The sequence below is a fragment of the Hyperolius riggenbachi genome, chromosome 1 (assembly GCF_040937935.1).
Source record: "Hyperolius riggenbachi isolate aHypRig1 chromosome 1, aHypRig1.pri, whole genome shotgun sequence".
Taxonomy (NCBI): domain Eukaryota; kingdom Metazoa; phylum Chordata; class Amphibia; order Anura; family Hyperoliidae; genus Hyperolius; species Hyperolius riggenbachi.
In genome coordinates this window covers 461085823-461101439 of record NC_090646.1, presented here as the reverse complement: position 1 = coordinate 461101439, position 15617 = coordinate 461085823, and the positions used below count along the sequence as shown (strand labels likewise).

At 41.6% G+C, this 15617-nt stretch overlaps 2 protein-coding genes across 10 annotated transcripts in view; one reads left to right on the top strand and one right to left on the bottom strand.

The window, feature by feature from the left end:
• SGSM1 (small G protein signaling modulator 1) overlaps positions 1-15617 on the top strand; it is a 556432-nt gene that overhangs the window by 199674 nt on the left and 341141 nt on the right. The gene's annotated exons all lie outside the window — the stretch shown is intronic.
• Positions 1-15617, bottom strand: part of LHFPL7 (LHFPL tetraspan subfamily member 7) — a 49730-nt gene that overhangs the window by 5095 nt on the left and 29018 nt on the right. For 2 of the 8 annotated variants that reach the window (XR_011021937.1, XM_068239149.1), the window contains exons 5-7: positions 14366-14454; positions 9369-9440; positions 8603-8674 (exon numbers count right to left, since the gene is read on the bottom strand). Coding sequence is in view for 6 of the 8 variants with exons in the window: in XM_068239149.1 (XP_068095250.1) it covers positions 8624-8674; positions 9369-9440; positions 14366-14454 (212 nt within the window). In the remaining 2 variants the exon portion in view is untranslated. Of the gene's footprint in view, positions 1-6146; positions 6225-8602; positions 8675-9079; positions 9441-14029; positions 14455-15617 lie in introns of those variants that run through there. The other 6 variants (XM_068239118.1, XM_068239110.1, XM_068239136.1 and 3 more) reach the window with 5 other exon arrangements.

Sequence of the window (15617 nt, the reverse complement as noted above, 5' to 3'; positions counted from 1 at the left end):
GGGTAGGGTTAGGTATCAGTAGAGGGACGGTTCTGTTTTGGAATAGGGTTAGGTTTAGCTGTAGTAAAATATTGATATCATTCACCAATATTTAATTGGAATTAGCACTGCAAAATAGTAAAATATTTATAAATATATATATATATATATATATATATATATATATATATATATATATATATATATATATATGAATGCTTGAAGAAAAAAGGAGGGGGAGACCGCTGCACTCCTGCACTCACATGTATAACCCAAACCCATATATATATATATATATGGTTTTGGTATTCTAGGCTCTGTTCTTAAAGTGGATCCGAGATAAACTTTTACTCATTGCATAATTTGGTTTCTTTTTCATTAAGATTATAGGGCATTCCTCAAGCCAAATACTTTTTTTTGTTTTAATACTCTAATACCCTATAAACTAGACAAGCCTCGCCCACAGCTTCTCCAGTGCCTTGGCACTATGAGACAAATGTAGCAAGGGCTTATAGGAGCTCAGTCTGGGCAGAAGAAGGTGTTACCAGCCAGAAATTTCAGAGGCAGAGGGGAGTGAAGTTTTCTCAGGATGAGGGGTGGGAATCAGAGCAGCATGCCTGTGTGTAATGTGACAAACAGAACATGGCTGCTGTCATTGTATCACAGGAAGAAATAATCATATATTGGTGAAGCTGTTTGCAGCTAGATTTGTTGTGCAAACTTTAGATAAGATATATAGACAAGTTACTTGTTATAGTTTTTCATCTCCGAGCCGCTTCAAAAGGCTCAGATATTATTGCTAATATCTCTTCCCCATTTTTTTTTTAATTATCACTCATTCTTGAACTGTATTAAAATGGAGATAACTGCAGTCATAAACATGTCCTTTTACAGATGGATTATATGCTAAAAATAAAGAAACATGGATTTTAATGTAACATTTAGTGATATGTTTCACATATGGAGTCCATCTGTGCATATAGCGTTTTCCTTGTGACGTGATAATTACATTAATGAGCTATATTCCATTTATAGGACAATTTTAGTGCAGGAGACAGCCAGATAACTATACAGACAGTAAAAGACTAAATTCTTAATGTTGCCAGGATGTTTTATACTTGTTTTCCTGTGACTCAGTGCCAGCATTTACTCATACACTCCTAGAAGTTCTGGTTCACCATGAGCTTGCTGGGCAATCTGTTACTCATCCACTAAGTACTATACCTTCAATTATCTCAGCTATCTTTGCAATACAGCAATAGACTTGCAGTAAAACAGGTACTGTAATTATGGACATGTCAAAAAATTGGTATTAAATAGGAAATCTAAATTTGTTTAGTACTGTGGGATCAATTGATCACTGGCAATATGCAACTCACATTGTGAGTATAAAATACATATAAGCTTTAATGGTTAAAAGTTAATAATTCATTATTGGTGAAACTTGCTGACACTCAGATCAGTTACAAAAAATAAACATAAAAACACCTTAAAGAGACACTGTAGTGACACATAGTAGAATGTAGTGAATTATTCAGAATAGCAACTTTCACATTAAGGCAGGGGTCTCAAACTCGCGGCCCGCGGGCCATTTGTGGCCCTCTATACAATATTTTATGGCCCGCGCTGGCAAAAGCTTCCTTACAGTTCGCTTCAGTGCTCCCAAGTAATCCGCCGCATCCCCGCCGCTAATAGAGGGCTGCAGAGCCCCCAAATCGCCCGGGGGGCAATCCGCCGGCATTTCCTGGAAGGGGCAGAGCTTTCAGCTTCAGCTCTGCCCCTCCTGACGTCAATCGCGGCGCATCACCGCCTCTGCCTGCCCCTCTCACTCTTCCTTCACAGAGAGGGGCAGGTAGAGGCGACGATGCGCCCTCGTTTTGCGGCGGGGACATGGCGAATTACTTGTAATGGGAGCACCGAAGCGAACTATAAGGTAAAATAGGCATAAAAGTTTGCTTAAAGGGATACTGTAGGGGGGTCGGGGGAAAATGAGCTGAACTTACCCGGGGCTTCTAATTGTCCCCCGCAGACATCCTGTGTTGGCACAGCCACACCCCAATGCTCCGGCCCCGCCTCCGGTTCACTTCTGGAATTTCTGACTTTAAAGTCAGAAAACCACTGCGCCTGCGTTGCCGTGTCCTCGCTCCCGCTGATGTCACCAGGAGTGTACTGCGCAGACACAGACCATTCTGGGCCTGCGCTGTGCGCTCTTGATTACATCAGCGGGATTGAGGACGGACAGGGCAACGCAGGAGCAGTGGTTTTCTGACTTTAAAGTCAGAAATTTCAGAAGTGAACCGAAGGGGGGGCCGGAGCATCGGTAAGCGGCTGCGCGGGCACAGGATGTCTGCGGGGGACCATTAGAAGCCCCGGGTAAGTTCAGCTCATTTTCCCCCGACCCCCCTACAGTATCCCTTTAAGTGTGAATTTGATTCACACAAATCAATGCAAGGGGTGGGGGAGGGGGGGGTGGAGCTGCTGATTGACTTTTTTTTGTGAAATCCCTTATGCGTCCAGCCTCCTCCTGACTTTGCCTCCTGCGGCCCCCAGGTAAATTGAGTTTGAGACCCCTGCATTAAAGGAAAAGGACCTCTGTCGCAAACATCTTAAAAAATTTATAATATATGTAAACATATACAAATAAGAAGTATGTTTCTTCCAGAGTAAAATGAACCATAAATTACTTTTCTCCCATGTTGCTGTCACCTACAGGTAGTATTAGAAATCTGGCAGAATCGACAGGTTTTGGACTATCCCATCTCATCATGGGGGGGAGGGGTTCTCAGAGTTTTCTTTATTTTCAAAATTACTTAGTTTGTGGCAGTTGCTCCGTCCACCTACTAAGAAAGGTGAGCAGGCAGGCTGGCCAGCATCATTGTATAAATCTTTTTCATGGAGTGTCTTCATAAAGAATAACAGCCATGCTGAGAATCCCCTATGGAGATGCGGACAAGCCAAAACCTGTCGCTTCTGTCAGATTTCTACTACCAACTGTAATGCTGGGAATACACGGTTCGCTTTTGCCTTCGTTTAAACCTTCGATTCGTTCGGTAAACGAATCGAGTGTTGAAAACGTATGTGAAAATAGTCATAATCTCATTATAGTTTCGATTAATAGACCCCAAAAACGAACGACTAGTGATCGAACATGTTTGATATTATCTCTCTTTATCCATCTAATCGAGCCATTGGTAGGCTTGATGGCTGTTCAGATCGATTATATATTCGTTTATGCTAGTCCGTCCCTGTAAAAAGGGATTTTCGTTTCGTTTCTTTGCAGCCTTCGATCATTGGAAAAACGAAACCATCAGAATCGAAAAAAAAAACGAAACCGTGGGTGGTGATATTAACCGTATGACCGATTATTTCGGGATCGAAAAGGACAAAAGGCACAATCGAAACGAAGGTTTAAACGAAGGCAAAAACGAACCGTGTATTCCCAGCATAAGTGACGACAACATAGGAGAAAAGTAATTTATGGTTCATTTTACTGTGGAAGAAACTTACTTCTTATTTGTATATCTTTACATATATTTAAAATTTTAAGATTTTCGCGACATAGGTCCTTTAATTATCCCGGTTTCAGCATCAGAAACATTTCTATATCTATATATTGCTGTATATTGGTATTAATTATCCTGGTTTCAGCACCAGAAACATTTCCTATACCTACATATTCCTGTATATTGGTATTTAGCTCTTACCTCCCAGTGATGTCAGAGTGAAAAAATGCCATGCTGAGAATCCCCTATGGAGAGATGGACTAGCCCAAAACCTGTGGGTAATGTCAGATTACTACTATTTACTGTAAGTGACAGCAACATAGAAGAAAAGTAACGTATGGCTTATTTTACTCTGGACAAAATCCTACTTTTTATTTATATGTGTTTACATATATTTTAAATTTTAACATTTTTCGCGACAGTGGTCCTTTAAGTCATAGACTATTAGTCAAAGAGTATGCCTAGGCACATATACAGTATATTTATATATCATAGTCCTAGCATCAGATTAACTGAAGCATTATGCTCACATTAAGTTCATATCTAGATTAATTACAACCCAATATGTTGGAGTAGTAGGTCAGTGTATAACGTTCTTGTCTTATAGATGTGCCTGACACACATATCACAGCAAATGCTGCTTCCTCAGAGACTCCACAGAGAACACAATAGAAATAAACTGGCAGTCTGGTGGCAAGTAGGCATTTATTCTAAATAGCAAAATTAGTTTGATCCATACCAAGGCTATGACTTATCATTAGACTATTAAAACAGACCACAGCATGTTCAGCACTTTTGGACTCTGATTTTCTTTTCATTAGACGTATCAAAATGTGAAAACAGAAAAAGTGTGATTGCCCTATGTGGATGCAAAGCAGCCTGTGCAGACTGTCATGCTGGAGGAATAAGGCAGCAACGTTAATGCAGTATAAAGTCATGTCACTGATGGTTCCTCAAGGAATCTAATCTCTACCATAGTCATAGTCTACGGCTAATTTTTGAGAGGAAGAACTAATTACATACTTACATATTGCATCAGATCAACAGTGCCTCTCCGTGATCGCATGTATTCACACATGAGAAAATTGTGTACAAAGGAGCGATAACTGGTAATACAATCGCCTGGTATCACATCCCTTTCAAACATATCATTTATAAGCCCTCATAGACTAAAGCAAGCATTACATGGCACTACTGCAAGTGGTTAAATTGGTGTCAAAGAATATATATATATGTTACAGAATATAGTATTTTGGAATGTTCTTTGAGCTGAAGATCTTTGAAAAACAGTGATCTTACAAAACTGATTAAAAATTTCAGTGTTGTAGAAATACTTGGACTTTCAAAACATTTTTTTTTCATCATTTATATCTACACTTACTACACTTACTGTATATATATATATATGTGGATAAGCTCTCCTGCCCATATGTTGAACCCCCCCGCACACACACACACTTTTGGCCTAAAAATTAGGCGAAAAAGCTATGACCTGGCAATTGTGCTGCTGTAGCCCTCCATGCAGAGTGCACATTGGAGCCTACCGGCGGGTGCAGAGTGTCCTCACTCCACCTTACACTTCACTAGTGTCCCATATAGCTTCTGATCTAGCCACTAGAGCTCCAGGCACACTGTTATGTGACTGCAGTAAGCCTGGAGCTCTAGTGGCCAATTCAGAAACTGCACAGGACACTAGAGGATGCAAGCCAGAGCTCCAATGTGCACTCTGCATATGGGGGCCTCCCACACGTGTCACCCGCAGTATGTCACCCTTGGATAGGCAGACCTTTGCTTTACAGCCAAAATTTAAGTTTGAAGCTGTCTGCCTATCCGTAGTGAAATATATATTTATACGGTCAAGAAATGTAAAAGCATTTCAAACGTTTACCTCTAATACTATATTTATTTCTTATAACTGAATGAATTGGTGGCTGTGAATATCTGACACTGCATAGTGATATGACGTGTGTAAGTGAGGGAATGTGATTATAATTACACATATCACATATTATACTGACTACTACCATTCCTCTTGCAATCTTTTGACTTTGAAAGCCTACAATAGTTTCTCCAGTTCTCTGTTCAGAGTTACTCATTAACTATAAATATTGTTTTGTAACCTAGTACAGAATGTTGGATGAATCATGCAGATATTTATTCATAGTTCTTTATCCACCTGCCCAAGTAAAGTCGTGGAATGCAGTTAACCCCAGAATCAACATGCAAAGCACACTGTTAACCTTGGAGATCTGAATGCTTTAATGGGGCTACTTTACTAAGCTGAAGGGTTGCAAATGGGGACTTTTTGACTTAATATGACAGTGCTTACAAGGTAGGATGTGAGCTATGTGCATGTTGTGCCGCTAATTACAGTCAGTGCGAGTTTCCATTAAAGTATACATAGGCATAGAATGTAGTGCAGCTTTACCTACCTGGGGCTTCTTTCAGCCACTAGAAGCCTCTGTGGCCCTCGCTGTAGTACTGCTGTTATCCAGTCTTCTCCGTCAGTAGCTGTTGGCGACCCAGCCAGATCGCTGGCTTCTGCGCATGCATTGCACGGGTGCATGCATGCGCCACTTGCAGCCGTGCTCCCCTGGCCTGGAGCGCTTTGCGCAGGTGCAATGCTACTAGGGATTCAGATGCTTGTTGCTGTACACTGCAGCATGTCTGAATCACACTGGAATAAGTAGCATTTCCCCTCTCAAATTTCATGCAGCGATTCCGCACTACTGGAAATGGGCCCTAAAAGCTATATATATATATATATATATATATATATATATATATAATAAGATTAGGTAAAAGCTTACCCCTACCTCCCACGTATTCTGTACCATTTATCATGTGGGCTAGTATTGCTTAGGAGACAGAGCTCCACACCCGCTTTATGCTTTCCTGGCCAATACCACCCTGCATGGGGGTAAGGAGTTAATAATGTAGATTGAAGAAATGAGGGCAGCTGGGCACATCCAGTAAAAAACGCCTTTTATTTGAACAGATTAAAATCAATCACAAATGAACAGCATCAGTCCACCAGGCAAGAGAGGGACAAACATGTGAAGATGTCAACAGCCGTTTCGCACTCAACTACTGAACGCTTCCTCAGGACAACAGAGCCCCCCCATAATCACCCTTTAAATAGTGTACTCACTTAATCACCAGACGATGCGGGAGGATGCCAGGCCCAGCACACCATTCAAACGCTGCACCAGCACTTCCTGAACGCCAACTGCGCTCCAAGAGGCGGAAGTGGCGTCCCCGGAAATGGTCACCAGCATCCTAGGACCAATCGGAACTAAGGTCCACAGTATACCAAAACCCGGCCCCCATTGGTAGTGGAACCCGCCCTACGTTACACCCACCCACCCATTACAGATCCCGAGTACCATACGTACTCTACAGAGATCTGCGCCTATCAACCTCCGGAGTGCACGGGATGCAGTGCAACAAAGTTACGCCCCTTGCACATCACGGAAGTGAGAGGCGTCCACAGTTACTGTTTTTGTAAGGAGTTAATAATACTCAATGAGGAATTCATATCTCTGGTGATATATATGGCCTGGCTGCATCTAAATAAATATTTCATTTACACGGCCTTACTTAGCTACTGGGACTAACAAAGAAAAAGTATCATATGGTATATAAAAGTAGAATTTAACTGGAAGAAAACACTATAGAGAGAGAAAGAAAAAGAGATGCAACATAATAAATAGGGTTTATTTTTCTTTGCATTATTTATGTGAAACATTTCAGAGTGGTAATGATTTATGTTTTTATAGAGTGCAATTCTTTATAGAGTGTTCATAATCTCATATAAAATTGTGTCACTATTTGTTGAGTTCTCCTTTATTCAAGACCAAAATGGCATAATAGAAATCTCCATAATTTTCTTCCACTGTGAAACACAGCACTGTCAGTCTACCACCATAACTATTTAGTATCTAGTCCTGTATGGCGCTCTTCTGTAACTTTGGTATTGTGTTTTAGATTGCACCTTCAAAATATGCCCTGAAGAAAATGGGGTTGACATTGCCCTTGTTTGTTTTTCTACAACATACACTATATATGCCCTTCAAATTAAAATTTGCTATTTCTGAGCATCTAAAATAAACAAGCCAATGATCAGTTTGGATGCTATCTATGACTAGAGATCCAAGTTAAGACTTTAACACACCCTCACAACATCGTACAATGCCATATGGTCACCTATTTACTGGCTACTGTAGCGGTGTACACATTGCATTGTGGGTTGTTAAGTTTGTTACCTGTAACCGGCACAAATCATTTAAGATAAACATGGAGGGGTGCTGTTGGGTGTTATGTGGTGATTCTGACTTTTCCCATGATGCTGATTTGGTCTTGTATTTATGTTATACATACCATGTGTGTGAGAATAAAGTCATATATGCCATATATATGTATATATACATATACTATTTAAACCATACATATCACTGGTCTCCAGTGTGTTTTGCTACAATAAGCATTTATTAAGTATTCCTAATAGTATGTCTGAATGCAAAACGTACTCAGTGACATTAGTGTGTACTTGTATTTATTATTGTTTTGATTTGTTTTTTTTGTGTTCTATTGTATTTGTATTGTTATCAGAACTCAACAATGGTAAAACATTTTATATGACTTTATTCAAAATTTTATTTTTATTATGTAAATTTATCTGTACCAAGAGGCACACTAAGATATATTCTATATGGTATATGTATTTTCAAACAATAAAACTCCTTGTTGCTACAAAACTGGTGATGATTTTTGCTTTAATACAGCAGATTTTATACAGATATTCACAACTAGTATGTAGCTAAACTGGTGTCTGTAACAAATGTTGGATTTGATGTGCTAAGGGTTCAATAACCAAGGCAAAAATCCCAGGACATAGGGGACATCCCTATCGGGTGCCTCTTTGGATAGAAAAATTGGTCTTTGAGCCAACATTTTCAAAGAAGCCATAGGGGAAGAGTATTGTGCACTAATTGCATTTAGAAATTTGCATTGGAAGCCATATCCCCTGAGAACCTCCATCATATATGGCCATTTAATGAGATCAAACGCTTTCTCCATATCAAGCATGAGAATAGCTAGTCTTTTAGAGATACACTTACAGTGATTTCACATGCGCCTACTCATTGTATTTTGTCTGGACCATTAATCAAGCACACAGAAGAGCTGACTACCTGGAAAGGTAAAAAGAACGCACAAGCCTGAATTAAGGAGTTAATTGGTATTAACCTTTTTGCAGGATATAGTCTAAAATATAACTTATTGACTATAGAGCAAGGAGATTGACCATATATAGTGATTACAAACTAGCTAGCATGAGTATAGAGCACTATAGGGTTATAAATCAAAGCAACAATCAAATGAACAATTGCCTTTCCTTTCCTTAAACTAGATAATACAACATTACCCCAAATAAAACAATCCTACGTGTTTCATCTCCCTAGGGGAGGCTTCATCAGGGGTAAAGTGAAAGGTTTCCATGTGAAAGCGCATATCAGAAAATACATAAATACAATTTAGTCACACATTATAGCAGCATTTGTTATATCTTGCTAGCCAAAATGCTTCTATCATGTGCGATCAAATGGTATATATTATTGTAAATTGTCCACTTGCCTAGCTATTGCGCAGTGTGCCAATCTGCTCTGCTAATCACTAACCTGAAGTAAAAGAAGTGTTCCTACAGATACTGTATTTAGAAAATGCTACGTCACATGTATGCACTTCTAAAGTGATCAGCTCAGACAATGGTTATACAGTGCCTAGTCTGTGAGTCTTGTGTTAGCTTTAGGCAAAATTTCATGTTCACGGTACAAAACAACTATAGGTGACGGTGAATATAAACTGCTTGTACCTGTTTCTTCTTACCTTGACTGACAGGTAAGCAGATGAACATACTGAGGTGTGGCTGCATTCCTCTCTGAACTGCACACATGACACCTACAGGTGAGGTGTTACACTGGTTCAGTGTGACAATGGGACATAAAGTCTTACGCAATGAATGGATATTTAACATTTATACATATTACTTGTTTCTAAAAAAAAATTTTGTGTCAGGGTTTTTACATCGGTCTTGCAAATATGTAATTGTACAAGGAGTTTTCAAACTACAACAGGAATTTTTTGAACGTAGAATACTAAACCTTAGTGAATCCCTGTAGAATGTAAAATCTAGTGAATCCCTGTGTAGAGTAATAAATCTCAGTGAACCCTTGAATACTGATATATCTTAGTGAATGTTTCTAAAAAGGCACAGTATATGAGGTACAGAGGAATATAATCATATGAGCATTTGATTCAACAAACCCATTAAATCCTCACAAACTCCAGTGAAAATACTGATTGGCAGTGCTTCTGCTGAACCAATACGGAACTTGAGCCCAATTTACTAAGGCACCACAGGGCTGGTGTTCATAGGCTGTCATCACCAAACATACAAGTGACCCTGTAATATATTAAATTAGCTGTAACTTTAATGGCTTTAAAGGAATACTTAAGTCAAAATAAAAAAATGATTTTTACTCCCCTGGGGCATCCCTCAGCCCCCTGAAGCTGTATGGTGCCCTCGCAGCCTGGCTCCGATCCTCCTGTCCCCGCCGGCAGCTACTTCCGGGTTCGGCGACAGCCGCTGACAGGCTGGGAACGCGAGTGATTTTCCGCGTTCCCAGCCGATATATCACCCTCTATGCTGCTATAGCGTATATGTTATACACTATAGCAGCATAGAGGGTGATATAGCGGCTGGGAACGCGGAGAATCACTCGCGTTCCCAGCCTGTCAGCGGCTGTCGCCGAATCCGAAAGTTGCCGCCGGCGGGGACAGGAGGATCGGAGCGGGGCTGCGAGGGCACCATACAGCTTCAGGGGGCCGAGGGATGCCTCAGGTGAGTAAAAGTCATTTTTTTATTTTGACTTAAGTATTCCTTTAAAGGGAAGGTTCAGGGAGGGTGGGTAAAAAATAAAAATCAATTTCCACTTACCTGGGGCTTCCTCCAGCCCGTGGCAGGCAGGAGGTGCCCTCGCCGCCGCTCCGCAGGCTCCCGGTGGTCTCCGGTGGCCGACCCGACCTGGCCAGGCCGGCTGCCAGGTCGGGCTCTTCTGCGCTCCAAGGCCCGGAACTTCTGCGTCCCACGCCGGCGCTCTGACGTCATCAGACGTCCTCCGGGCTCTACTGCGCAGGCGCAGAACTACTGCGCATGCGCAGTAGAGCCCGGAGGACGTCCGATGACGTCATGCGTGGGACGCAGAAGTTCCGGGCCTTGGAGCGCAGAAGAGCCCGACCTGGCAGCCGGCCTGGCCAGGTCGGGTCGGCCACCGGAGACCACCGGGAGCCTGCGGAGCGGCGGCGAGGGCACCTCCTGCCTGCCACGGGCTGGAGGAAGCCCCAGGTAAGTGGAAATTGATTTTTATTTTTTACCCACCCTCCCTGAACCTTTCCTTTAAGGTGACCACACACCATACAATTTTTTTAATATCTTTTCAATTGCGATCAATTTTTCTGAATGATTGTAACATTTCAAAAATCTGACCAATGTAACACACACACATATGTTCAATTTTTCCCTAACTACGAAAAAAAGATTAAAAACTCAGAAAAAAATTGCTTGGGTCTGTACATCAAGTAATCGACAATCTACCATCAATACAAGTTTGATAAAATTGAACAGAAAAATCCAACACTCCCTATTTACTTTGATCAAATAAATATGAGAAATTCGATTCGATTTCTCAAATGAATTAAAAAAAAAAATGCTTTTCATTTTTCAGGATAACTGATCGTAATTATCGAATTGGTGTAAAATTGGATCTTAATTGTATGGTGTGTGGCCACCTTCATTCTGTTGATTCATTAATATTCATTGTAATTATATTAACATCTTACCCATTTCTAACTTATCTTTAAAGTTTTTATTTCTTTCAGTTGCTTAGCTACAGAAATTCTGTTACCAGAAAAATACCACTTCTACTGAGAAAAACACAAAACTGTTCAACTACAAATGTTAATGTGTCAAGCCTTATTTTACTTTGCTTACATTGTTTTTATGTGCATATTAAACACATTTATTCCAGATTGGTGCAGGTAACAAAAACTATCGTGCGTCTGATTTCTTATGCTGAGTACACACTATGAGATTTTCTGGCCGATTTACCGTTGGATCGATTATTTCCAACAAGTCCGATTTGCTTTCTGATCGATTTCCAAGCATTTTCCGATCGATTTCCTATTAAAGTGAATGGAAATCGATTGGTAAATGCTCGGAAATCGATCAGAAAGCAGATCGGACATGTTGGAAATAATCGATCTGACAGTAAATCGGTCAGAAAATCTCATAGTGTGTACCTAACATTTATATATGCAGCAAGATGGAACGGTATGGACAGGCTGTTCTCCAGAGTGCTGTTGCTATGGTTGCAGATAAGCTCAATTTGATCTTAGGGCCTGATCGCAAAGGCACCATGATTATTAAAACCACTGTGGTGCTTATCTGGCGAGTTTAAAGAGGAACCGTAAGGAGATAATTTTTTTTTTTTTTTACAAAACAAAGGAAAATAGAGTGTGTTACGAGGAAAAGAAAAAAATAGAAGCAAATGAGAGAAAAAAAATCTTCTTACCCTGTCAATGAGGTGATGAAAAACTGCCTCATACAGCATGGGAGGATTCATTTTTACTACTGGCACGCAGAGCTAGCTAGAGGGACCCTTAGTTAAAGACACACCCCTTTCTAATATAGATGCCCAAGTTTATACAGATTGCTTAGGACACTGTTTCACACTGAAAATCTCTGCAAAATCACTGATTTGCTGCAAATTTGTTTGCAGTTCTCGTTCAGGGAGCGTTTCTCATTCCCTGAACAAGAATTGCAAACGCAAAATGTTGCCACGATTTTCAGTTATTGTCTGCTTTTTCTGTCTGCTGTTTCTCTACTTTCCACTAGGCTATGTCAATGCTGTGTCAATGCTATTATGCTACTAATATTTATCTCAGCACCCATACCTCCTACACACTCCATTTTGAGGGTAGGGATGGAACCTCCCAAACTACCTCTGTGTCAAATTGCAGCCCCCTGGTCTTGCTGGTTCCTGAGACAGGGTATATTATTATTATTGATTTATAAAGTGCCAACATGTATATCGAGGCTGGGGGGCTGTAATTAGGGGTTGCCTTGCTACCCTCAAAATTGGGAGAGTGTAGGAGGTATTTGTGCTGAGATATTGGGGCTTTAATATCTATTAAGCAAATCAGGAAGTAGCTGCATGTGAGGTCATTACTCACAAGACTGTGTATCCAAGGCTGAATTTTAATTAGGCCTAGGAATAAAGTAGCTGTGTGGGAGGGGTTTCACCTTTTCAGCAGGACTGTCATTGGCTGCAGGACTTTTCCCCCTTTAAGAAATGGGTTTTCACTGACAAACCTGCCATCAGATTCACACTGGTGGTGAGTTTATTTCCACCTTACAGTTCCTCTTAAAGGAATACTTAAGGGAAAAAAAAAATGACATTTACTCACCCGGGGCATCCCTCAGCCCCCTGAAGCTGGATGGTGCCCTCGCAGCCCCGCTCCGATCGTCCTGTCCCCGCCGGCGGCTACTTCCGGGTTCGGCGACAGCCGCCGACAGGCTGGGAACGCGGCTGATTTTCCGCGTTCCCACTCGCTATATGCTGCTATAGCGTATATAGCTACGCTATAGCAGCATATAGCGAGTGGGAACGCGGAAAATCAGCCGCGTTCCCGGCCTGTTGGCGGCTGTCGCCGAACCCGGAAGTAGCCGCCGGCGGGGACAGGACGATCGGAGCGGGGCTGCAAGGGCACCATCCAGCTTCAGGGGGCTGAGGGATGCCCCGATGAGTAAATGTCATTTTTTTTTCCCTTAAGTATTCCTTTAAAGAGACTCTGTAACAACAAAAACCTCCCCTGGGGGGTAGTCACCTCGGGTGGGGGAAGCCTCCGGATCCTAATGAGGCTTCCCACGCCGTCCTCTGTCCCACGGTCTTGGTGCAGCCCTCCGAACAGCCGGCGACAGACCCGACTGTAGCTTCAATATTTACCTTTGCTGGCTCCAGCGGGGGCGCTGTTGCGGCTTTCGGCTCCGAAGTAGATGGAAATACCCGATCTCCGTCGGGTCCGCTCTACTGCGCAGGCGCCAGAAATTTGCGCCTGCGCAGTAGAGCAGACCCGACGGCGATCGGGTATTTCCGCCTACTTCGGAGCCGACAGCCGTCAGAGCGCCTGCGCAGGACCCGGGAAGGTAAATATTGACGTCACTGCTGCACGGAGGGCTGCAGCGAGACCCCTGAGGGACGGAGGATGGCGTGGGAAGCCTCATTAGGATCCTGAGGCTTCCCCCACCCGAGGTGAGTACCCCTCCAGGGGAGGTTTTGACGTTACAGTTCCTCTTTAAAGAGACCACAATTGTGCTTCAAAGTCCTCCCAAAGGCCATGAAAAGGAAAAAGGCTTGGTAAACATGAACAAAAAACTTGAAAAATGACTGGGGATGCTTTCCCACTGAAAAGAAAAGGTAGGTAGCAGGTTTAAGAGAGAAGGCAGAAATGTTTTAAAATATGCAATGCTACTTTGTGGCTTGTTCTCGAAGCTTGTTCGCTTAAGCCAATATTAGTTGAAATTGGCAGAATGATGTTGGAAACGAATGGAGTTCTTCAGTGTTTGTGTCATTAAACTCTCCCCTGACGTCTTAAGTGGTGTAGGTAGTCCTTACAAGCAGCATGTGCTGGGATAATTTAGTTCTCAGTATCTTGGTCTTCATTTCATTTAAGTTGTAGCGGCCAATGATGGGAAGAAAGCAGGCGAGCATCACTGTGATAATAGCCATCATGTATCCCCAGCCCAGAGAGCAGCTTCCACTCACGTAGGCATATGATGACTCACAAATCCGATTTGCAAATGGAGACTGGAGGCTGAGAGGGAAAAGGATGAGGCCGAGGACAGTAACAGAAACTGCAAGGTAAGCACAGAGAACAGGGTAGTTTTACTAATAATGAACTGTGATTAGGCAGATCCTGCCCTTAGTACTAAATAAAATAGGACTCATCATCTGCAAGGAAACAGATATGTCTGGGTTGTAGAATTAACTTTTTCTTCAAGATGTTAGACTGGCATTAGTCAAACAAACCTATGTCTCTCTGTATATATGTAGCTGTATAGCCTGAAATAGACATTAGATTTATATTAGACATTCAAAGCATGGATTAACAATCTTAAAGGGAACCTAAAGCGAGGAAAATGATTTAAAATAAACACACAATGTAGCTGCAAATGAATATTACATACTAACCTCACCATCAGTTCCTCTCAGAAGCTCACAATTTTCTTCTTACAGTGATCATTTCCAGTTCTGACCTTATTTTGTCAGAATTGAAATATACCAGTTGCTGACAGTTATTTATCAGCAGCTGTCAGTTATAACTGAATGTGCAAGGTAATGTCCATGTTTCCCTATGGCTCAAATGGGTGATATTACAGTTTAACAGTGTGCTGACCAGGAAGCTGTTATGGGGTAATGGCCATTTTTAAAATGGAGGACGGAAAAATCCATTGATCACATTGATCACAGTGGACAAATGGGACGCAGGAGAAGAGAGATTGCGTAGTAGACTACACAGGAGGTAAGTATGACCTGTGTATGGTTATTTTGACTTTTTATTTTCAGTTTAGGTTCTCTTTAATGAATGATGGGCATACGTGCATTTTAGCAGGGCTGGGCACATACGGTAATTATTCTTCTGCAGAAGGGATGGGAGGGAAGACAGGAAAAGGACCCCCCCCCCCCCCCACATGTGGGTGAATAGAATAGTGGTTGGCAAAGATATCCAGTTTGGATGAACACTATCCTTCCAAGCAAGATTGGCTCTAGATATTGATGTAACACATACAAACTTGTATTACCAGATCTCATAAATAAAAGCATGTTTGTATCCGAAGACATAACAACAAAGGTTGTTTAGGTAATACCTTTAAAGAGGAACTCCAATGAAAATAATGTAGTAAAAAAGTGCTTCATTTTTACAATAATTATGTATAAATGATTTAGTCAGTGTTTGCCCATTGTAAAATCTTTTAAATCCCTGATTTACATTCTGACATTTATCACATGGTGACAT